Source organism: Pristiophorus japonicus, chromosome 24 (genome assembly GCF_044704955.1).
Source record: "Pristiophorus japonicus isolate sPriJap1 chromosome 24, sPriJap1.hap1, whole genome shotgun sequence".
NCBI lineage: Eukaryota > Metazoa > Chordata > Chondrichthyes > Pristiophoridae > Pristiophorus > Pristiophorus japonicus.
In genome coordinates, this window is record NC_092000.1 from 8905374 (window position 1) to 8928964 (window position 23591).

Below are 23591 nucleotides of genomic sequence, written 5' to 3' on the forward strand. Positions count from 1 at the left end.
CGCTCTGTCTCTCGCGCGTGTGCTCTCGCTCGCTGTCTCTCTCTGTCTCTCTCGCTCTCTGTCTCGCTCTCTCTCTCGCTCTCTGTCTCGCTCTCTCTCTCTGTCTCTCTCTGTCTCTCTCGCTCTCTGTCTCGCTCTCTGTCTGTCTCTCTCTGTCTCTCTCTGTGTCTCTCGCTCTCTGTCTGTCTCTCTCTGTCTCTCTCTGTCTCTCTCGCTCTCTGTCTCGCTCTCTGTCTGTCTCTCTCTGTCTCTCTCGCTCTCTGTCTGTCTCTCTCTGTCTCTCTCGCTCTCTGTCTCGCTCTCTGTCTCGCTCTCTGTCTGTCTTTCTCTGTCTCTCTCTGTGTCTCTCGCTCTCTGTCTCGCTCTCTGTCTGTCTCTCTCTGTCTCTCTCGCTCTCTGTCTCGCTCTCTGTCTGTCTCTCTCTGTCTCTCTCGCTCTCTGTCTCTCTCGCTCTCTGTCTCTCTCGCTCTCTGTCTGTCTCTCTCTGACTCTCTCGCTCTCTGTCTCGCTCTCTGTCTGTGTCTCTCGCTCTCTGTCTCGCTCTCTGTCTGTCTCTCTCTGTCTCTCTCTGTCTCTCTCGCTCTCTGTCTCGCTCTCTGTCTGTCTCTCTCTGTCTCTCTCGCTCTCTCTCGCTCTCTGTCTGTCTCTCTCTGTCTCTATCTCGGTCTCTCTCTGTCTCGCTCTCTGTCTGTCTCTCGCTGTCTCTCTCTGTGTCTCTCGCTCTCTGTCTCGCTCTCTGTCTGTCTCTCGCTCTCTGTCTCGCTCTCTGTCTGTCTCTCTCTGTCTCTCTCGCTCTCTGTCTGTCTCTCTCTGTCTCTCTCGCTCTCTGTCTCGCTCTCTCGCTCTCTGTCTCGCTCTCTCGCTCTCTGTCTCGCTCTCTGTCTGTCTCTCTCTGTCTCTCTCTGTATCTCTCGCTCTCTGTCTCGCTCTCTGTCTGTCTCTCGCTCTCTGTCTCGCTCTCTGTCTGTCTCTCTCTGTCTCTCTCGCTCTCTGTCTGTCTCTCTCTGTCTCTCTCGCTCTCTGTCTCGCTCTCTCGCTCTCTGTCTCGCTCTCTCGCTCTCTGTCTCGCTCTCTGTCTGTCTCTCTCTCTCTCTCTCTCTCTCTCTCTCTCTCTCGCTCTGTCTCGCTCTCTCTCTGTCTCTCTCTGTCTCTCTCGCTCTCTGTCTCGCTCTCTGTCTCGCTCTCGCTCTCTGTCTGTCTCTCTCTGTCTCTCTCTGTCTCTCTCGCTCTCTGTCTCTGTCTCTCTCTGTCTCTCTCTGTCTCTCTCGCTCTCTGTCTCGCTCTCGCTCTCTGTCTGTTTATCGGCTGTCTCTCTCTTGCTCTCTCCCTCTCTCTCCCTCTCCCCCTCTCCCTCCCTCTATCTTTGTGCCTGATGCCAAGTATTTTGTATTCAAGATAGATTAATTTGGCTGCAGAGGTTTATTGGCAAGGGCTACGGGTTGAGACATAAACAAAGCCGACTTGTTGAAGCGGCCGAAATAAGGCTTTCTCAATTTATATACAATAACAAAACGCTTTCAGGAAAAACCCTTGGCCTACATTACATTTCATTACGGGTTTTGGCTTTTCATTAATGAACAGGGAGCTCGGCAGCTGTGTGCCAATGATGCCCATCGAGTAATGAAGCCACATTTTCAGTTTTGTGCACAATGAGGCCTGTGGTGGTAGGTTTAGTTTTGAGGATACCGTCTGATTTAAACATAAAAGAGCATAAAAATTAGGAGCAGGAGTCGGCCATTTGGCCCCTCGAGCCTGCTCCACCATTCAGTGAGATCATGGCTGATCTTCTACCTCAACTCCACTTTCCTGCACTGACTCCATATCCCTTGATTCCCCTAGACTCCAGAAATCTATCGATCTCGGTCTTGAATATACTCAAAGACTGAGCCTCCACAGCCCTCTGGGGCAGAGAATTCCAAAGATTCACCACCCTCTGAGTGAAGAAATTTCTCCTCATCTCGGTCCTAAATGGCCGACCCCTTATCCTGAGACTGTGACCCCTGGTTCTAGACTCCCCAGCCCGGGGGAAACATCCTCCCTGCATCTACCCTGTCAAGCCCTGTACGAATGTTGTATGTTTCAATGAGATCACCTCTCATTCTTCTAAACTCTAGAGAATACAGGCCTAGTCTGCTCATAGGACAATCCCCTATCCCAGGAATCAGTCTGGTGAACCTTCGTTGCACTCCCTCTATGGCAAATATATCCTTCCTTAGGTAAGGAGACCAGAACTGTACACAGTACTCCAGGTGTGGTCTCACCAGGGCTCGATATAATTGCAGTAAGACGTCTTTACTCTTGTACTTGGATCGACGGGGTGGAATCCATCGGACCATCAGCGCGGCCCTGCACCGACTATTCACCGACAGTGGTTTCTGGCGGTGACTGTAGGACAAGTGGTTCCCCTGGAAGAAAAGAAAGACTTGCATTTATATAGCGCCTTCCACGACCACCGGCCGTCCCAATGCGCTTTACAGCCAATGAAGTGCTTTAGGAGTGTAGTCACTGTTGTAATGTTGGAAGGAGGGAACTAGAATTGGAAGGGACTTCCATTACTCCGTCATCCCCCCCCTTCAAACAGCCCATTCCGAATGGAGAGGGCCGAGGCTTGGGAACACATTTTTCTGCCACTTTCTCAGCTGCAGTGGTTTCTGGCACGCTTGAATTAAAGACTTGCATTTATATAGCCCCTTTCACTGCCACCGCTCATCCCAAAACTGTGCATAATACTCCAGGTGTGGTCTCACCATTTACAGCCAACGAAGTACTTTTGGAGTGTAGTCACTGTTGTAATGTGGGAAACGCGGCAGCCAATTTGCGCACAGCAAGCTCCCACACACAGCAATGTGATAATGACCGGATAATCGGTTTTTGTTATGTTGATTGAGGGATCAATATTGGCCCCAGGACACCGAGGATAACTCCCCTGTGAAATAGTGCCGGAGAATCTTTTACGTCCGCCTGAGAGAGCAGACGGGTCCTCGGTTTAACGTCTCATCCGAAAGACGGCACCTCCGACAGTGCAACACTTCCCTCAGCACTGCACTGGGAGTGTCAGCCTAGATTTTTGTGCTCCAGTCCCTCAAGTGGGACTTGAACCCTCAACCTTCTGACTCAGAGGCGAGAGTTCTGCCCACTGAGCCACAGCTGAGGATCAGAGTGGACTCGAGTGCATTCCCTCATTGTTCTAATACCACGGGCGACTCTCTGTCCAGACTTGGACGATGGCAGGTGCTCTACAATCTGTGTGTACAAGTCTGCCCGGATTCTGGCCATCTTCGTGCAGCTCAGAGATGTGCAATTGATGGCTCTCGCTCGCCCACAACCCTCCCCGATCTCCGCACTCTTCTAATTCTGGCCTCTCTTACCCATCCCTAATTTTAATCTCCACCACTGGCGGCCGTGCCTCATCTATCTGAGCCCCAAGCCCTGGGATTCCCTCCCTAAATATCTCTCTCTCTCTCCGTCTCTCTCTATCTCTTAGACTCTTTCTTAAAACCGACCTCTTTGACCAAGTTTTTGGCTCGGTCTGAAAATAGCTGCTTTTTCTGATCGAACAACTTGCATTTATATAGCGCCTTTAATGTAGTAAAACGGCCCAAGGTGCTTTACAGGAGCGTTATCAGACAAAACTTCACACTGAGAAGGAGATATTGGGAGAGACTGCCAAAAGCTTGGTCCAAGAGGGAGGATTTAAGGAGCGTCTTATTGGAGAAATAGTAGAGATTGCGGGGAGTTTTAGGGAGGGAATTCCAGAGCTTGGGGCCCAGATTAGGTTCAGTAAGACGACCACACCTTGGAATGGTACCGAAGCCACATCTTGTATCCGATTAACCCTTTCCTCCCTGAAGGCCCCCCTCGGACCAAAATAAAACCTTGGAGCAGGCTTCAGTGGGCGGGGCTATCCCCAGCTCTCATGTCAGGTGTTTGTCGTTCACTCTGCTCTGATTCTCAGACCTCGGAACTTATAGTGGGAAAGGCCAACACGTGGCACAACATTTAGGCTTAACCCAGTGTCAGTTTTATTACGCAACAAAAAAACGACTAAAAACTACAGGACTAGACTTCTGAGAGAAATTGACTTGAGACATACAATCACCGTTCCTGGCTCTAGCTACTGTCGATTCGCGGCCATTGATTCCGTGACCTGTTGGTTCGTCTTCTGGCCGTTCTCAGCAGCTTTTGTTCCTTTCCTTCTGTACCTGCTTGCTGTCTCTTCCTGTGTCCTTCCTCCTGCTCCTGCTTCACCTGCTTGTGTGTGTCTGTGTCCGTATAGTTATATCCAGCTTTTGAATAAGTTTCCCGCTGGGATGAAATTCGATTATCGATCCGTTTAACTGGCTGTGGTGATGACTTTGAATGGCTACTAATTTGCACACGGAGTCGTCAATGCAAAAGATATTTCCTTATGCTGTTAGCCAAAAATTTGCATTCCGTGGGGGTCCTTTGTTGTCTGGTCTTATTACAGACCCGATGTCTCCAGTGGCTGTTTTCCCCACCCTGGTCAATCAAGTTCAGGGCCTCAGGTAACAACTCTATTGTTGTTATGCATGAAGTCCGGTTTATGTCCTCGACCACAGAATGTCCTTAATTGTCCAGCTTAATTCAAAAAGCTTGGATCGATCAATTTTTTAGTTCATGGTCTGCGTTTTTCTGCAGATTAGTAACATTATGGGGTAGTCAGGTGAATGATCAACCATGATCTTATTGAATGGTGGTGCAGGCTCGAAGGGCCGAATGGCCTACTCCTGCACCTATTTTCTATGTTACGCTCACTCTGGTATTTGGGGAATATTTCCATGCCTTTTCGCTCTGGGCTACTGCACAGAGCACCAACGCCTTGCCCCCTCGCTTCCAATCTGTACGTACGACACCCACTGGGACTTCAGTGATGGGTGTGGGAAACACACACTGCGCCCACTCATACTGCGGAAAAACAGCCCGTGGCACGGCGCAGAGATTTTTGTCCCAAGATACAAGCTCAAGTCCAGAGGGTCCGTTCTGGGGGATACGCACCAGGCTGGAGCAGTGGTGCTCGCAGGTCTGACGCCAGCATTAACCCCAAACGCTCATCATTGTAATCATCACAGGCAGTCCCTCGGAATCGAGGAAGACTTGCTTCCACTCTTAAAAATGAGTCCTTAGATGACTGAACAGTCCAATACGAGAACCATAGTCTCCATCACAAGTGGGTCAGATAGTCGTTGAGGGAAAGGGAGGGTGGGACAGGTTTGCCGCACGCTCCTTCCGCTGCCTGCGCTTGGTTTCTGCATGCTCTCGGCGACGAGACTCGAGTTGCTCAGCGCCCTCCCGGATGCACTTCCTCCACTTAGGGCAGACTGGTCTTTGGCCAGGGACTCCCAGGTGTCGGTGGGGATGTTGCACTTTATCAGGGAGGCTTTGAGGGCGTCCTTGTAATGTTTCCTCTGCCCACCTTTGGCTCGTTTGCCGTGAAGGAGTTCGATTAGAGCGCTTGCTTTAGGAGTCTTGTGTCAGGCATGCGAACAATGTGGCTCGGCCAGCGGAGCTGATCAAGTGTGGTCAGTGCTTCGATGCTGGGGATGTTGGCCTGGTCGAGGACGCTAACTTTGGTGCGTCTGTCCTCCCAGGGGATCTTGTGGAGACATCGTTGTAAATAAAACAGCTGGCTCATGCGTTCTGCTGGAAAAAATGAAAGTCCGTTGCCATGGGGAGGTTTCCAGCCCTGACAGGGCCCAGTCATAGAATCATCATAATTTACAGCACAGAAGGAGGCCATTCGGCCCATCGTGTTCGTGCCGGCCGACCAAGAGCTACCCAGCCTAATCCCACTTTCCAGCTCTTGGTTCGTAGCCCTGTAGGTTACGACACTTCAAGTGCACATCCAAGTACTTTTTAAATGTGGTAAGGGTTTCTGCCTCTATCGCCCTTCCAGGCCGTGAGTTCCAGCACCCTCTGGGTGAAGAAATTTCCCTTCTAATTCCCTCTAAACCTCCCCCCAATTACTTTAAAGCTATGCCTCCTGGTTGTTGACCCCTCTGCTAAAGGAAATAGGTCCTTTCTATCCACTCTATCCAGGCCCCTCATAATTTTATACACCTCAATCAGATCTCGTGAATTAGTCTGAAGCATGCAAGCTTTCAACGACAGGAGGATGTTCTACCCGGGCTGGTGAGTCTCGAACCAGGGGTTACAGTCTCAGAATAAGGGGTCGGCCATTTAGGACTGAGATGAGGAGAAATTTCTTCACTCGGAGGGTGGTGAATCTTTGGAATTCTCTGCCCCAGAGGACTGTGGAGGCTCAGTCGTTAAGTATATTCAAGGCTGAGATCGATAGATTTTTGGATATTAAGAGATTCAAGGGATATGAGGATAGAGCAGGAAAGTGGAGTTGAGGTCGAAGATCAGCCGTGATCTCACAGAATGGCGGAGTAAGCTCGAGGGGCCTAATGGCCTACTCCTGCTCCTAATTCTTATGTTCTTATCCGAAAGTTGGATGCCATGGATGGGTGAAGTGTGCCACGTGATCACCAAATACCTTTTTGCTAAGTTACTTTGTTGAGATACACAGGCTGCCTGCTATTGCAGGCCTGTCCTCGCAGATAACAAACTATAAAACTACCAATTAAATTCACGTGCAAATTTTTGTCTCGATACAGAAGCAAAAACAAATTCAGGAGATAATTCACAATGCGTTTGATTTGCATTCTTTAAACTGGTTCCAAAAGCAAATCTTCCATTTCTTGGGAATCATTTTAAATCGTTTTCAGAGTCGATGCAGAATCTTTGAAGATTGAGAGCGGGCGCCCATGTCTGCCCAGTGTCTCGTCTCACTGCCGTAATGTGGGAAATACCCAGCTGGAAGCTTGGGGAATCCCAGCTACACCGGCCTTTACGCAGGCTCCCCATGCTCCCATGCTCTGCGGACAATTTATTGTTCATCTTCCTGTTTCGGTTGAAGTGCATGAAGTGTGTAGCCTTCTGACTTTTATAGATTGAGTCACCTTCAGCCATCTGGACCCCAAGCTCTGGAATTCCCTTAAGCCTCCCCGCCCACCTCTCTCTCTCCTCCTTTTAAGGACACTCATTAAAACTTACCTTTTTGAGCAAGGTTTTAGTTACCTGTCCTAAAATCTTTGTCTCAGTGTTAATTTCTGTCGAATAACACTCGAAGTGCTTGGTTGGTTTTACTATTTAAAGGTGCTTTATAACTACAAGTTGTGTAATGGAGACTGACTGGATAATGTTAACACTTCGCCCTCACACCTCTGCACCCCCCCCCCCACTCTCACACACACACAAACTCACTCACTCACATACACACACACGCACACTTACGCACACATACAGACACACACACACACAGACGCACACACCCCACAGACACACTCACACCCCCACACTCACGCACACAGGCACACACACAGCCAAACAGGCGCACACACAGGTAGGCGCATGCACACACACACACACACAGGTAGGCGCACACAGCCAAACAGGCGCACACACAGGTAGGCGCACGCACACACACACACACACACACACAGGCGTACATACATACACTCACACACACTCACACACACACACAGGCACACAGACTTTCTCACTCACTCACTCTCTCACAGACACACACACACACACACACACACCCGCGCATACACACGCACACATACTCACACACTCACTAAACGACATGAACACATGCACAAAGGGAAAAGAATTGCTTTCAGAAAGCAACTAACTTCCTATTTTGGATTCGAAGCACGTTAATACAGTGTGAAAGTGCACATGGTAAAAGATTGCATTCTGAAGGGAGATGGTGGGGCTGGTGTCTGAATGTGTATTCCTGTCCTGCTCCGAGTTCTGCTGCTTGGAGCAGATCCTTCACCAGCCCCCCACCCGCCTGTGGAGGCTATTAATCTCCTTTTCCCCCCCCCACTCCCCCACCCCTAGAAATAAACTCGATTCGATCCAGTGTTTGGGGCAAGTTTGGTCACAGGACAACTAATCTGTCCTTGCCCCAGCACGCTCAGCGGGCGCTTATTCCCAGCTTTGTAATTCCAAGGATTTGTTGCGTCACGGCTCAAAGCCATGATACAGAATACCAAATAATGGTTGCAATATATATAATGGCTGTGAAAAGAGCTTGAGACTGTGCTTTAACCCAAAGGCTTGTGTGACTAGGAAGACACTGGCCATTTGAAACGGAAGTTTATTCTACGGAATTGTCATGCATGTGACAAAAGGAGACGGGTATATGCTGCCTGTCACAGTCTCTCAATTGCCCCTTTGGTTAGTCCGATGGTTTGAAAGTGCTGATTGAGGAAGATGGCACATTCATTTCTGAGAGTGTTCTCCACTTAAACCCCGAATCTTAACTCTCTCTATGAAGTCCATGTCTGTCGAAGAGGTGTCATCCGTGGCTCAGTGTTAGCACTCCGCGTCACAAGGTCGTGGGTTCAAGTCCAACTTCAGCAATCTGACACCATCCAGGCTGACACTCCCAGTGCAGTACTGAGGGAGTGCTGCACTGACGGAGGGGCAGTGCTGAGGGAGTGCTGCACTGTCGGAGGGGCAGTGCTGAGGGATCGCCGCACTGTCGGAGGGGCAGTGCTGAGGGAGTGCTGCACTGTCGGAGGGGCAGTGCTGAGGGAGTGCTGCACTGTCGGAGGGGCAGTGCTGAGGGAGTGCTGCACTGTCGGAGGGGCAGTGCTGAGGGAGTGCCGCACTGTCGGAGGGGCAGTACTGAGGGAGTGCCGCACTGTCGGAGGTGCCTTCTTTCGGATGAGACGTTAAACCGAGGACCCTTCTGCCCTCTCGGGTGAACGTAAAAGATCCCACGGTACTGGAGCAGGGAAGTTCTCAGTGTCCTGGTGAATTCCTCAACCAACATCACTAAAACAGATTATCTGGTCATTATCACATTGCTGTGTGTGGGAGCTTGCTGTATGCAAATTGGCTGCTGTGTTTCCTACATTACAACAGTGCCTGCACTCCAAAAATACTTCATTGGTTGTAAAGAGCTTTGGGGTGTCCAGAGGTCATGAAAGGCACTATATAATTGAGAGTTATTTATTTCTCTTTATACTCTCCAAAGATTGCCATCCCGAGGGAACTGTCTCGTGTTTGAGGTCTGTTCTGTGGCTGAGATATCAAATGCAAGTGGCCATCCGTGTTGTGTGTGATTCTGAGCGTAGGCTAACCACCGATGGGGGAATGTCCCAATCCAGCCCAATCCTTTCCTAATGCAAGATACAGAAATGACGAGGGGTGAAGTTTGACTTCCTCTGTGGTTGGATGCATGTGTGCCTAATCGATTGAATCATTCGCTCTACCTCGACTCTCGTACAGCCCGACAGTGCTGCTCTTTGTGTGCAGGAATGCAAGGATAGCTCTGAGTTTATTTCCCTACCGTTTACCGATATATTTCCACCTCTCTGGCCAACGTGGACTTTTTACATCAGAGCATAAGATCATCATCATAGAAGCAGGAGTAGGCCATTCGAGCCTGCTCCGCCATTCAATAACACCATGGCTGGTCTGATCTTGGCCTCAACTCCACTTCCCCGCACGTTCCCCATAACCCTTCACTCCCATATCGTTCAGGACTCTGTCTATCTCCACCTTAAATATATTCAATGACCCAGCCTCTACAGCTCTCTGGGACCAAGAATTCGAAAGATTCACCACCCTCAGAGAAGAAATTCCTCCTCATCTCCGTTTAAATGGGCGACCCCTTATTCTGATACTATGCCCCCTAGTTCTAGATGCCCCCTAGTTCTCGATTCCCCCACGAGGGGAAACATCCTCTCTGCATCCACCCTGTCAAGCCCCCTCAGAATCTTCTATGCTTTAATAAGAAACTCTTCTAAATTCCAATGAGTATGGGCCCAACCTACTCAACCTTTCTTCATAAGACAACCCCTTCATCTCAGGAATCAAACCAGGTGAACCTTCTCTCAACTGCCTCCAATGCAAGTATATCCCTCCTTAAATAAGAAGGCCAAAACTGTACATTCTTCTGACCACCTTCTCTTCCTTCCTCCAGGACCAATACGACATCATCGAACGGCAGACCCAGTGGGGGATTGACCTAGTGGAGAAGTATGTGAAGTTTGTGAAGGACCGTACTGAGATCGAACAGGCCTACGCCAAGCAGCTGAGGTAAGCCCAAGATCTACCATCGGTATTTGTCAGGCACAGGCTTCGGGCCTAGGGTTGCTAGATAGAGAAACTATTCCCGCTGGTTGGGGAGTCCAGGACGAGAGGGCACTGTCTTTTTAAAAAAAAATAAATAAAAAAAAAATTGGAGCCAGACCTTTCAGGAGTGAAATTAGGAAACACACAAAGGGCGGTAGAGGTTTGGAACTCTCTTCCGCAAACGGCAATTGATGTTCGGTCAATTGTTAATTATAAATCTGAGATTGATGATACCTTTGGTTAACAGGAATCTAAGGGATATGGGCCAAAGGCGGGTATGTGGAGTTAGGTCGCAGATCAATCTTGATTCCATTGAAAGGTGGAACAGGCCCGAGGGGCTGAATGGCCTCCTCCTGTTCCTGTGTTCATCAGGGGCTAATGGTGAGGAGAGTCCGGTAGCATAGTGGTTATGTCACGGGACCAGTAATCCAGAGACTGGGACTAATGAACCAGAGACCCGAGTCCAAATCCCACCACGGCAGCTGGGGAATTTAAATTCAGTTAATTACGTAAATCTGGAATAAAAAAAGCTAGTGTCCGTAATGGTGAGCATAAAACTACCGGAATGTCGTTAAAAACCCATCTGGTTCACTAATATTCTTTCAGGAAGGAAATCTGCCGCCCTTACCCGGTCTGGCCAATATGTGACTCCAGACCCACAGCAATGTTGTTGGCTCTTAACTGCCCTCTGAAATGGCCCAGCGAGACACTCAGTTGTAGAAGACGGCTCACCACCACCTTCTCGAGGGCGATTAGGGATGGGCAATAAATGCCGGCCTTGCCAGCGACATTCACATCCCGAGAATGAATTTTTAAAAATTATTTGTGTTTTGTTGCGGGTGATAATTTTGCTTTCTTTCCTCAGGACCCTGGTGAAGAAGTACAGCCCTAAGCGAGTCTCGAAAGAAGACCATGAATTGAAGTAAGCTTCTGTCAGCCGGTGACGTGAGCCTTATCTGTGCGGTCACACGGTGGGGAATATTGGCCAGCAAATGGTGACTCCTGGAAGTGGGGCCAGTTCAGTGCCTCTCCGAGCTCCCCTTTTCCCCAGGCTATTGACGAGCTCAGCTCGCGTCGCACTGTCAGACCCCGGGGACAAATCTCACTCGGGCTTCTTGACTGGAGGCCATGTGGGGTCTTGGAAGACCTGAAGGAGCGAACAAGGGAGATTCGGATTCTCCGAGGTGTGGGTTGCATGGCCATGCAGGCTACATCCCACCAGAGTAGACCTCCAGGTGCCCGTGAATTCCCACTGCGTATTCCTGATCTGGCCCACTGTCCTGTGCAGACAGGTGCTTTATTTTTCTCCTATTTCCCCGCCCCCCCCCCCACCCTCACCCTTCCACAATCTTGCTCCAGAAAGAAGGGAAAAGCAGAGGGTCATTCACTCTGGATTGTTGTTGTAGGCCTCTTAACTGACTGGCTCAAGAGCAGCATAGTCAGATCTAGAGAGCTGCTTTTCCTGGGTGGCTGCATGTGTCTGAGTATATATACTGTGTGTGAGTATATATACTTTGCGCGTGTGTGTGTGTGTGAGAGAGAGTATATATACTGTGCGTGAGAGAGAGAGTATATATACTGTGTGTGTGTGAGTATATATATTGTGCGCGTGTGTGAGTATATATGCTGTGCGTGTGAGTATATATACTGTGCGTGTGTGCGTGAGTATATATACTGTGCGTGTGTGCGCGTGAGTATATATACTGTGCGCGTGAGTATATATACTGTGCGTGTGTGTGCGTGAGTATATATACTGTGCATGTGAGTATATATGCTGTGCATGTGAGTATATATACTGTGTGGGTGTCTGAGAGTATATATGCTGCGCGTGCGCGAGAGTATATACTGTGTGTGCGTGGGTATATTTACTGTGTGTGCGCGAGTGTATATATACCGTGTGTGAGTATGTATACACTGCGCGCGTGCGTGTTATATATTGTGTGCGTGTGTGGATGAGAGGGTTGCTCAGGTACCGATATATACTGTGTGGGTGTGCGTGTGTGTGCCAGTATATATATATACTGTGTGTGCGTGTATGGACACGCTCGGGATGACGGAGTTGCTCAGGTCTCAATAACCGGTCCTTCAGGAAATACCGGGTGACTGCAAAAACTCGGTGACATCATTCCTGGGACTGGCGCCAGCTCTTCTATTCACTGCGGGATAATGTAGTCGTGTTTTGCCACCTAGCTCTCAAAGCATGTGATCGCCGCCAGAGATCAGAATAAACTCCATTTGCTTCTCCCTGGTCAGTTGTCAATGAGCTGTCTGTTCCCTGGACAGAAGATCAACAAATAGTTGCTTGTCCTTCCTCAAGCTTTTTATTGAGGAGAAGCAAGATATGGGCAGGCCGAGAGAATCTGGTGAACAGCAGTCTTAACCCATGGTGTTCTGGGGAAAATTAGTGCCCAGTCCTTGTGCCCACCTCCCCAGGCTTTAATTAGGTGGATTCTGATTCCCCCACCCCATTTGAATTGGCGAATCTTGCTCTGTTGCATTCCACAAGGGCCAGGAACCCTCCAATGAGGGTTACTTGCCTTTATTAGCCGAGGCATAGAATACAAGAGCAGGGAGGTTATGCTTCAACTGTGTGAAACACCAGTCAGGCCACAGCTGGAGTACTGCGTGCAGTTCTGGTCAACACATTACAGGAAAGATGTGATTGCACTAGAGAGGGTACAGAGGAGATTTACGAGGATGTTGCCTGGATCTGGGGGTCCTTGTACAAGAAACATACAGTGCTGGGACCCCAACTATTTACATATTCTATATTAACGACTTGCAAGAAGGGACCGAGTGTAATGTCGCCAGGTTTGCTGACGATACAAAAATGGGAGAAAAAGCAATGTGTGAGGAGGACACAAAAAATCTGCAAAAGGACATAGACAGGCTAAGTGAGTGGGCAAAAATTTGCCAGATGGTGTATAATGTTGGAAAGTGTGAGGTCATGCACTTTGGCAGAAGAAATCAAAGAGCAAGTTATTATTTAAATGGAGAAAGATTGCAAAGTGCCGCAGTACAGCGGGACCTGGGGGTACTTGTGCACGAAACACAAAAGGTTAGTATGCAGGTACAGCAAGTGATCAGGAAGGCCAATGGTATATTGGCCTTTATTGCAAAGGGGATGGATTATAAAAGCAGGGAAGTCTTGTTACAGCTGTACAGGGTATTGGTGAGGCCACACCTGGAATACTGCGTGCAGTTTTAGTTTCATATTTACGAAAGGATATACTTGCTTTGGAGGCAGTTCAGAGAAGATTCACTAGGTTGATTCCGGGGATGAGGGGGTTGACTTATGAGGAAAGGTTAAGTAGGTTTGGCCTCTACTCATTGGAATTCAGAAGAATGAGAGGTGATCTTATCGAAATGTATAAGATTATGAGGGGGCTTGACAAGGTGGATGCAGAGAGGATGTTTCCACTGATGGGGGAGACTAGAACTAGGGGGCATGATCTTAGAATAAGGGGCCGCTCATTTAAAACTGAGATGAGGAGAAATTTCTTCTCTGAGGGTTGTGGATCTGTGGAATTTACTGCCTTAGAGAGCTGTGAAGCTGGGACATTGAATAAATTTTAGACAGAAATAGACAGTTTCTTAACCGATAAGGGGTTATGGGGAGCGGGCGGGGAAGTGGAGCTGAGTCCATGATCAGATCAGCCATGATCGTATTAAGTGGCGGAGCAGGCTCGAGGGGCCGTATGGCCTGCTCCTGTCCCTATTTCTTGTGTTCTTATAAAAAGTTAGCATGCAGGTACAGCAAGTAATCAGGAAGGCAAATGGAATGTTGACCTTTATTGTAAGAGGAATGGAGTATAAAAGTAGGGAAGTCCTGCTACAACTGTACAGGGCTTTAGTGAGACCATACCTGGATTACTGCGTACAGTTTTGGCCTCCTTGTTGAAGGAGGTATATACTTGCATTAGAGGCAGTTCAGAGAAAGTTCACTCGGTTGATAACTGAGATGAAGGGGTTGTCTTATGAAGAAAGGTTGGGCCTGTACTCATTGGAGTTTAGAAGAATGAGATGTGATCTTATTGAAACATTGATTCTGAGGGGGCTTGACAGGGTGGATGCAGAGAGGATGGTTTCCCCTCGTGGGGGAGTCTGGAACTAGGGGGCATAGTCTCAGAATAAGGGGTCACCCATTTAAGACGGAGATGAGGAAGAATTTCTTCTCTCAGAGGGTCATGAATCTGTGGAATTCTCTGCCCCAGAGAGCTGTGGAGGCTGGGTCATTGAATATATTTAAGGTGGAGATTTTTGAACGGAGTCAAGGATTATGGGGAGCGGGCAGGGAAGTGGAGCTGAGCCCAAGATCAGATCAGCCTTGATCCTATTGAATGGCAGAGCAGGCTCGAGGAGCCGAATGGCCGACTACTGCTCCTATTTCTTATGTCTTGTGTCTAAAATCTGTTTCCTTCTCTCAGGTTCTCCCAGTATCATACCTTCATCAACATTCTCAACGAGCTGAATGATTACGCTGGGCAGCGAGAAGTGATAGCGGAGAACTTGATGCAGCATGTCTTTGCTGAATTGCTGAAATACTTGCATGATAACAAGCAGGAACGCAAGATGGTAGGGCACAATGCTACTCTGTTCATCCATTCCTTACCCCACCCTCCTGGCTGGCCTCCCACATTCTACCCGAGGTCATCCCAAACTCGGCTGCCCGTATCCTAACTCGCACCAAGTCCCGCTCACCCATCACCCCCTGTGTTCGCTGCCCCGTGTCCTAACTCGCACCAAGTCCCGCTCACCCATCACCCCCTGTGCTCGCTGCCCCGTGTCCTAACTCACACCGAGTCCCACTCACCCATCACCCCCTGTGCTCGCTGCCCCGTGTCCTAACTCGCATCGTGTCCCGCTCACCCATCACCCCCCCTGTGCTCGCTGCCCCGTGTCCTAACTCGCATCGTGTCCCACTCACCCATCACCCCCTGTGCTCGCTGACTTATATTGGCTCCCGGTTAAGCAACGCCTCGATTTCAAAATTCTCATCCTTGTTTTCAAATCCCTCCATGGCCCTCGCCCCCCTCCCTATCTCTGTAATCTCCTCCAGCCCCACAACCCCCCGAGATGTCTGCGCTCCTCTAATTCTGCCCTCCTGAGCATCCCTGATTATAATCGCTCAACCATTGGTGGCCGTGCCTTCTGTTGCCTGGGCCCCAAGCTCTGGAAATCCCTGCCTAAATCTCTCCGCCTCTCTTTCCTCCTTCAAGACGCTTCTTAAAACCTACCCCTTTGACAAGGTTTTGGACACCTGCCCGAATTTCTACTTGTGGCTCGGTGTCAAATTTTTTGTCTTGTAACACTCCTGTGAAGCATCTTGAACGTTTTACTACATTAAAGGTGCTAGATAAATACATCTTGTATTTGTAGTTATGTTACTGGACTAGTATTCCAGAGAAAGCAAGATCAAATCCCAACATGGCAATAAAAAATTTGAATTCGGTATTGGGATAAAATCCGGAAATAAAAAGTTGGTATTTCTTAAAATTCTCACAAAGTTGTTGGATTGTTGTGAAATGCAATCGGTTCAGTAATGTCCTTTCGCAGGAAACCTCCCGTCCTTACCTGCTCTGGCTTATGTGTTGACTCTTAACTGCCCCTTGAAGTGGTTCAGTAAGCCCCTCAGTTGTGTCAGAATAAGGGGTCGGCCATTTGGAACTTAGATGAGGAGGAATTTCTTCACTCAGAGGGTGGTTAATATTTGGAATTGTCTGCCCCAGAGGGCTGTGGAGGCTCGGGTGTTGAATATATTCAAGGCAGAGATCGATAGATTTTTGGATATTAGGGAATCGAGGGTTATGGGGACAGTGCAGGAAAGTGGAGTTGAGGTCAAAGGTCAGCCGTGATCTGATTGAAGAGCGGAGCAGGCTCGAGGGGCCGCAGGGCCGCCTACTCTTCTTTCACATGTCAAACCGTTGCCAGTGGTTCAAGAAGGCGGCCCAGCACCTCGAGGGGCAGCTAGGGATTGGGCAATAAATGCCGGTCATGAAAGACTTTCTAAACTTTGAATTTAATTGCTCAGCGGGAGTCGGTACCTGCAGGAGAATGATGGGGATGGGGAGATGATCAGTTAACAGACGAAGGGCATGGTTCTCCTGATCATGCTGTCTTGCACTTCACATTGAGAGAGGTGTTGAAGGGTTTTGATGGAGTAACTAAGGAGATACTGTTTGCAGTGACAGAAGGGTCAGTAACCAGCGGGCACAGATTTAAGGTGATTGGCAAAAGAACCCAGAGGGGCGACGAGGAGTCATTTTTTTTATAACGCAGCGAGTTGTGATCGGGAACGCGCTGCCTGAAAGGGCGGTGGGAGCAGATTCAATCGTGCCTTTCAAAAGGGGAGTTGGGTAAATACTTGAAGGGGGGACATTTGCCGGGCTGTGGGGAGAGAGCAGGGGGGGAGTGGGACTAATTGGAGAGCTTTTTCACAGAGCCGGCACAGGCTCGATGGCCTCCCTCTGGGCTGTACCATTCTATTTTTCACATCTTGGCGACTGTAATGTTGATCCAGTCCGCCTGGCTCAGCCAAAGCTGTCACTTTGTACCATAACTGGTTATTAAAGGAATGCAAACGTCTTGTTTTCATTAAATGCGTGGGCCCCTCGCGCTTGGCCTCAACCGTTCCATTACTACTCCCCTGTCGATGAGGGTTTAATTTATTTGTTCACGGATGTGGGCGTCGCCAGCAAGGGCCAGCATTTATTGTCCCATGAGAAGGAGGTGGTGAGCCGCCTTATAAAACTTAGTGTTGGGCTATTTAAGAGTCAACCACTTTGCTGTGGGTTTGGAGTCACATATAGGCCCAAACTGGGTAAGGGCAGCAAATTTCCTTTCCTGAAGGACATTATTGAACCAGATGGGTTTTTCCGACAGTCTAACAAGCTTGCATTCCCCAGCTGCTTTGGTGGGATTTGAACCCGGGTCCCCGGAGCATTAGTCCAGTAATATAACCACTGTGCTACCGTTCCCGGTTTAGACCGTGAGTGAGCTGTTTTCTTGATGATATCTTGCCAACGCCTTTACGCTAACTGACCTCTTTCTTTTTCAGCATCTTCTCGAAGGAAGGAAATCCCAACAGAACCTGGAAGTTAGTTTTAAACAGCTGGAGTATGTAAGTTTACTCTCTTTACCTTTTCACAAAAAAAAACATATTCCCTTCAGCCTTCAGGGTATGTTTGCTCACCATTAATGTGGCCTACTCTGTGTGTGCCTCGCCAATAAACGCGAGCCTTTCTTACTCTTTCACTAATGACCAAGAAATACTAAAGTCACCCGCCACTGACTCCAGCTCCCTGATCGCTCGGTAGGCAAGTGCACTGTCCAGGCTAGAAATAGAATGAAAGAAAAAAGATTTGCATTTATATAGCGCCTTTCACGACCTCAGGACGTCCCAACACACTTTACAGCCAATGAAGTACTTTTGAAGTATTGTAATGTGGGCAACGTGGCAGCCAATTTGCGCACAGCAAGCTCCCACCAGCAGCAACGTGAGAGTGAGCAGATAATCTGTTTTTAGTGCTGTTGGTTGAGGGATAAATATTAGCCCCAGGACACCGGGGATAACTCCCCTACTCTTCTTCGAAATAGTGCCAGGGGATCTTTTACGTCCACCTGACAAACCGAGGCCTCGTCTGCTCTAACGTCTCATCTGAAAGACGGCACCTCAGACAGTGCGGCGCTCCCTCAGTACTGCCCCTCCGACAGTGCGGCACTCCCTCAGTACTGCCCCTCTGACAGTGCGGCGCTCCCTCAGTACTGCCCCTCCGAGAGTGCAGCGCTCCCTCAGCACTGTCCATCCGACAGTGCGGCATTCCCTCAGTACTGTCCATCCGAGAGTGCGGCGCTCCCTCAGCACTGCCCCTCTGACAATGCAGCGCTCCCCCAGTACAGCCACACCGACAGTGCAGCGCTCCCTCAGCACTGCCCCTCCGACAGTGCAGCGCTCCCTCAGCACTGCCCCTCCGACAGTGCAGCGCTCCCTCAGCACTGTCCATCCGACAGTGCATTGGGAGTGTCGGCCTCGATTTATGTGCTTGAGTGGGAGTTGAAATGAGCTTTGCAGAACATGAAGGACTGGGGTTTCTCTCCTCCTTCTCCCTTATACCTCCTTTCTCCTGACTTATGCCAGGGTATGGTTCCACAGATCTCAATGTAAGTGGCCATTCTTCATCTGTGTGCCGACCGTATCTGTCGGCAAGCTCTTTGGCTATGGGAGGATCACACAGGCTGTCCTTGCTCAACATCCAGTCAAGATCACGGGATAGCAGTCAGGAGCAAGAACACGAATCCCCACTGTCCCCATCCTTCCCCAGACCAGGGGCACGGAGGTTAGCAGCAGTGCCCTTGAGATTGAGATTGGGGAGCTCAACGCCGAGTCGGGATTCCGGCCTGGGGCCTTCTGATCTGCTCTATGTGGGCTCCGCCGCGCACTGGATCGGGGACTCCAGAACCAGCCCACTGCAATCCGTGCAAATCTGACCTTCCTTCTCCCCTCAGGCCAAGAGGAGGTTCGAGCGAGACTGCAAAGAGGCAGAGAAAGCATTGCAGAATGCAGACAAGGTCGACAACGACATCAACACAACCAAGGCCGACGTGGAAAAGGTAGGCCTAGATTTAAATCCAGCCGGAGCAATCCAGCCAAATCCCTCCTGAGCATACTTCCTTCTGGGCCTTTAGGGCAGGATTTTCGGCTTTTAAGATTTCGGGGCGGTAATGATGGCGGGGTGGTCCTGATACCGCCCGGGAACAGTTTGCGCCTCAGTGAGCAAAATTGGTCAGCTGGACCCTGAGTGTGGGACGGAGCGCTAAGGGAGGCGTTGTACACCTCTCTAAGGGCGCTCGGCCGGCTGAACATTGGAAGATCCCGAGCTAAACAGCCGGCCCGGGAGTGCTCGGAGAGAGGCCCGTGGGGGGAAAAAAACCTGATTTAAAAAAAAAAACAACAGAAACATTCCCCAAAAAATAACTCTTGCCACCACAACGTAAATCGCAAATAAAACCCAATCACACTTACCCGAGGTGGTCATTACTGACCTCACTGCTGCCGCTCCAGCTCGGGCCGCCCGCTTTCCCAGGCGGTCCCACCAGGGGGCGCTATGGATCGGACGCGAGCCACAAATTGAGCCGGTGTCACAACCAGGGGGCGTTGCACACCGGCTCGCCTCTCCCGGGTGGTAATGCCCGAATGTCCCGGCGGAGCACTGGAAGCTGGCCGCCCGCCCGGAAGCGCTTGCCGCCGTCATTGCCGCTCCTCCGGGGCGCTAACAGAGGCGGAAAACCCAGCCCATATAGAGTCTTCACCCAATATCCTGGTGGCCACCCGGCAGAATAGGTTTTCCGTCGTTTATCATTGAATTAACAGAACTGGTTCAGAGAGGACACACAGGCTGTGTTTGGAAATGCCGCTCTGGGTCGGATGTGGTGGGGCAAAGTAGTGAAGACTTTCCTGTGTATCGAACTTCTGTGAACTGGGGAGTGCTTGAGCTAATGCCAGCACTCAACGCCCACCGTGGACAAGTGTCCCAGAAACCAGTTGTCGAACACAACTACAAGACCCAATCTTTTGATGTGCATGTGTGGGATTTTATTGCATTACGGGGCGGTGCAGATACTGTTCCTGGATTCCGTGCTGAAGGAGAGATGCCCAGGCTGCTATCGACGGGGGTAACGTGGTCAGTGCTGCTTCCTGCTGCCAATTCTGACTGTAAATGGAGTGACCCAGAGAGTGGTGAACCTGTGGAATTCTCTACCACAGAAAGTTGTTGAGGCCAATTCACTAAATATATTCAAAAGGAGTTAGATGAAGTCCTTACTACTAGGGGGATCAAGGGGTATGGCGAGAAAGCAGGAAGGGGGTACTGAAGTTGCATGTTCAGCCATGAACTCATTGAATGGCGGTGCAGGCTAGAAGGGCCGAATGGCCGACTCCTGCACCTATTTTGTATGTTTCTATGTTTCTATGACGCAATGAGTCATTCACTGCCGCAGTGTAAGTGATGTTTCCTGATTTCTCCCTCAGGCCAAGCAACAATCGAATCTGCGGAATCACATGGTGGAAGAAAGCAAAAACGAATACGCCTCGCAGCTCCAGAAATACAACCGCGACCAGAATCAGTTTTACTTTACGGAGATGCCTCAAGTTTTCAACGTATGTTTCCCGCCATGGCCCTCGCCCCTCCCTATCTCTGTAATCTCCTTCAGCCCCACAACCCCCCGAGATGTCTGCGCTCCTCCAATTCTGCCCTCCTGAGCATCCCGGATTATAATCACTCAACCATCGGTGGCCATGCCTGGGCCCCAAGCTCTGGAACTCCCTCCCTAAACCTCTCCACCTCTCTACCTCTCTGAACCTCCTTTAAGACCCTCCTTAAAACCTATCTCTTTAGCCAAGCTTTTGGTCATCTGCGCTAATTTCTCCTTATGCAGCTCAGTGTCAAACATTTTATCTCGTAATACTCCTGGGGAAGCGCCTTGGGACATTTCACTATGTTGAAGGCACTATGGGCTAGAATTTCGCTGATCGCTTAGATCGCTGGGGCCTAAAAAATGGGTGGTGTTCCAGCCTTTGCGATGTTTCGGCTCTCCGGATCACTGGAACATCACCCATTTTTCAGATCACAACTTTCGGCTTTTCCGGCGATAGCTCAGCGATGCGAAATGGGCCTTAGCGATGTGGGGGGCAAGGCTTCCCTCGCAACGGCCTTCTGCGCATGCGTTTTTTTTTTGGCAAGCAAGTTTTCCCGCCATTCGAGTCATCCATGCATGCGCAGAAGGCAAAGGGTGGGGGGAGAGGGGAGGGGGAGAGAGCGAGAAATATACCCTTACAAAAATGTCTGAAATGGAGTCGGATCACAGTGTGCAAGATGTGGAGGGGGAGAGGAGGTGGGCAAAGCCCTTTTCAGATGAGGCAAACGAGTTGTTGTAAGTTTAAGAAGTTGGCACTTTGGATAGTCGGACTACAGGTGGGAGGAGGGGGCGGGGGGTAGATTTAGTGATCAATAAATTTGAACATGGCATTGGGAAGAAGTTGAGAGAGCTTTGGAATGACCTGGGCAGACCGTGTAGGCAAAAACGCTCGGGACATTTACAGTACAGCTGGATGCTACAGTGTGAGGGTGTCTGAGGAATGAGCCAAATGTCTGTGACTCTTGTATTGCAAAATAGCCGATCGCATCTCTCTCTCTCTCTCTCTCTCTCTCTCTACCTCCCTCCCTCCCTCCCTCCCTCCCTCCCTACCTATCTACTCACTTGGGCTACTTCGAGTTGCCAACAGCTTCAGCATTGCCCAGGAGGAAATTAATCCCAATCCCCCTCCGACACTCCTGTCAGCAAACCCTGGGGGAAAAAAAATTCCAGGGCCAATAATTAAGAAACAAAATTTGTTTGAACACTTATTTTAGTAGTTACACAAATATTGGACGTGGGAAGGGTTGTGGGGAAGACTGTTTGACTGACGGTCAAGAGTCATCCAAGCGGGTAATAGTCTCTTCATTTTCCAATTGGCCGTGGGAAGGCGGGGTCCCGGGAGGATGGACATGTCGGGCGATCAATGGCGGGAGTGTGGGGGCGGGCAGCTGCAGCTAGCAGGTCATGTGATGAAACCTCCAGGAATCTCGTCCAACCAGAGTTCGAGACACCCGATCCACCTCAGGTTAAAACCTGGCGATCAGAATTGAAAATCAGAGGGTATGCCAACACGGCATGAATCGGTGGTGCTGCGGGAGTGGCAGGAAGCCTTTATGATTCCCCCCCGCCCCTATAATGTATTTGCTTCATGGGTTCTTTGCTGAAGAATTCACAGCAACTCATTGCTATTAAGAACTAGTCACTATTAGTAGCAAAGGTTTAACAATCACACTACACATTACCAGTTCATCCACCAGGCTCACAACCACCTGCCCCGTCGTGGATCCCCCGAACCCAACTGGCTGGGGTTTTATTGAGTCTTGTGAACATCATAACTGGAGAGTAATCTAGAATTCCTGGAGACTCCAGGGCCAATCCTGGAGGGTTGGCAACCCGAGCGAGTGTCAAAGTTTTTTTTTTTAACTTTCCGTCACGTCTTGGCCGGGATTGGACCTTCCTTTGGTGTTGTTTGTGAAACTTTCAAGCCATAGGCCTGTGTGTGAGAAGTTACACGTTCCCTTTGGTGTTCCATGCATGGCCCTCTCCTCTGTCAACCACGTGCCTGCTCTGGTTTCTGCAGAAGCTCCAGGAGATGGATGAGCGACGGACACGGAAGCTGTGCGAGGCGTACATGTTGTTTGCAGAAACGGAGCGGCAGGTCATGCCCATCATCGGGAAGTGTCTGGATGGGATGACGAAAGCAGCCGAATCTGTCAACGAAAATGGTGTACGTAGAACTTCTGATCATTACTCCTCTTTGACCCATGGTCCTGTGTCAGCTGTGGCTCAGTGGGCAGCACTCTCACCTCTCAGTCAGAAGGTTGTGGGTTCAAGCCCCACTCCAGAGACTTGAGCACAAAATCCAGGCTGATACTCCCAGTGCAGTGCTGAGGGAGTGTTGCACTGTCGGAGGGGCAGTGCTGAGGGAGCACCGCACTGTCGGAGGGGCAGTGCTGAGGGAGCGCCGCACTGTCGGAGGGGCAGTGCTGAGGGAGCGCCGCACTGTCGGAGGGGCAGTGCTGAGGGAGCGCCGCACTGTCGGAGGGGCAGTGCTGAGGGAGCGCCGCACTGTCGGAGGGGCAGTGCTGAGGGAGCGCCGCACTGTCGGAGGGGCAGTGCTGAGGGAGCGCCGCACTGTCGGAGGGGCAGTGCTGAGGGAGCGCCGCACTGTCGGAGGGGCAGTGCTGAGGGAGCGCCGCACTGTCGGAGGGGCAGTGCTGAGGGAGCGCTGCACTGTCGGAGGTGCCGTCTTTCAGATGAGACGTTAAACCGAGGCCCCGTCTGCTCTCCCGGGTGGATGTAAAAGATCCCATGCACCATTTCGAAGAAGAGCAGGGGAGTTATCCCCGGTGTCCTGGGGCCAATATTTATCCCTCAATCAACATAACAAAAACAGATTATCTGGTCATTAAGTAAGAGAGAAAATAAGGCTTGCATTTATATAGCACCTTTCACAACCTCAGGATGTGCCAAAGCGCTTTGCAGCCAATGAAGTACTTTTGGAGTGTAGTCACTGTTGTAATGTGGGAAACGCAGCAGCCAATTTGTACACAGCAAGCTCCCACACAGAGCAATTATCTCATCGCTGATTTGTGGGAGCTTGCTGTGCGCAAATTGGCTGCCGCGTTTGACTGCATTGCAACAGCGACTACACTTCAAAAGTACTTCATTGGCTGTAAAGCTCTTTGGCACATCCTGAGGGCGTGTAAGGCGCTATAGAAAAGCAAGACTTTCTTTGTTGGAAGAACAGTCCCATGCTGCAATATGCAGCAGTTTCT

General features: G+C 50.1%; 1 protein-coding gene across 2 annotated transcripts in view; it reads left to right on the plus strand.

Annotated features, from left to right (window-relative positions):
- LOC139237916 (cdc42-interacting protein 4-like) overlaps positions 1 to 23591 on the plus strand; it is a 146201-nt gene that overhangs the window by 92872 nt on the left and 29738 nt on the right. Inside the window, exons 1-8 of one of the 2 annotated variants that reach the window (XM_070867212.1) lie at positions 9727 to 9926; positions 10028 to 10143; positions 11045 to 11101; positions 14607 to 14754; positions 17237 to 17299; positions 18685 to 18789; positions 20207 to 20335; positions 22394 to 22540. In XM_070867212.1, the coding sequence (XP_070723313.1) occupies positions 9858 to 9926; positions 10028 to 10143; positions 11045 to 11101; positions 14607 to 14754; positions 17237 to 17299; positions 18685 to 18789; positions 20207 to 20335; positions 22394 to 22540 (834 nt within the window). In that variant the 5' untranslated portion in view covers positions 9727 to 9857. Of the gene's footprint in view, positions 1 to 9726; positions 9927 to 10027; positions 10144 to 11044; positions 11102 to 14606; positions 14755 to 17236; positions 17300 to 18684; positions 18790 to 20206; positions 20336 to 22393; positions 22541 to 23591 lie in introns of those variants that run through there. The other variant, XM_070867213.1, reaches the window with a different exon arrangement.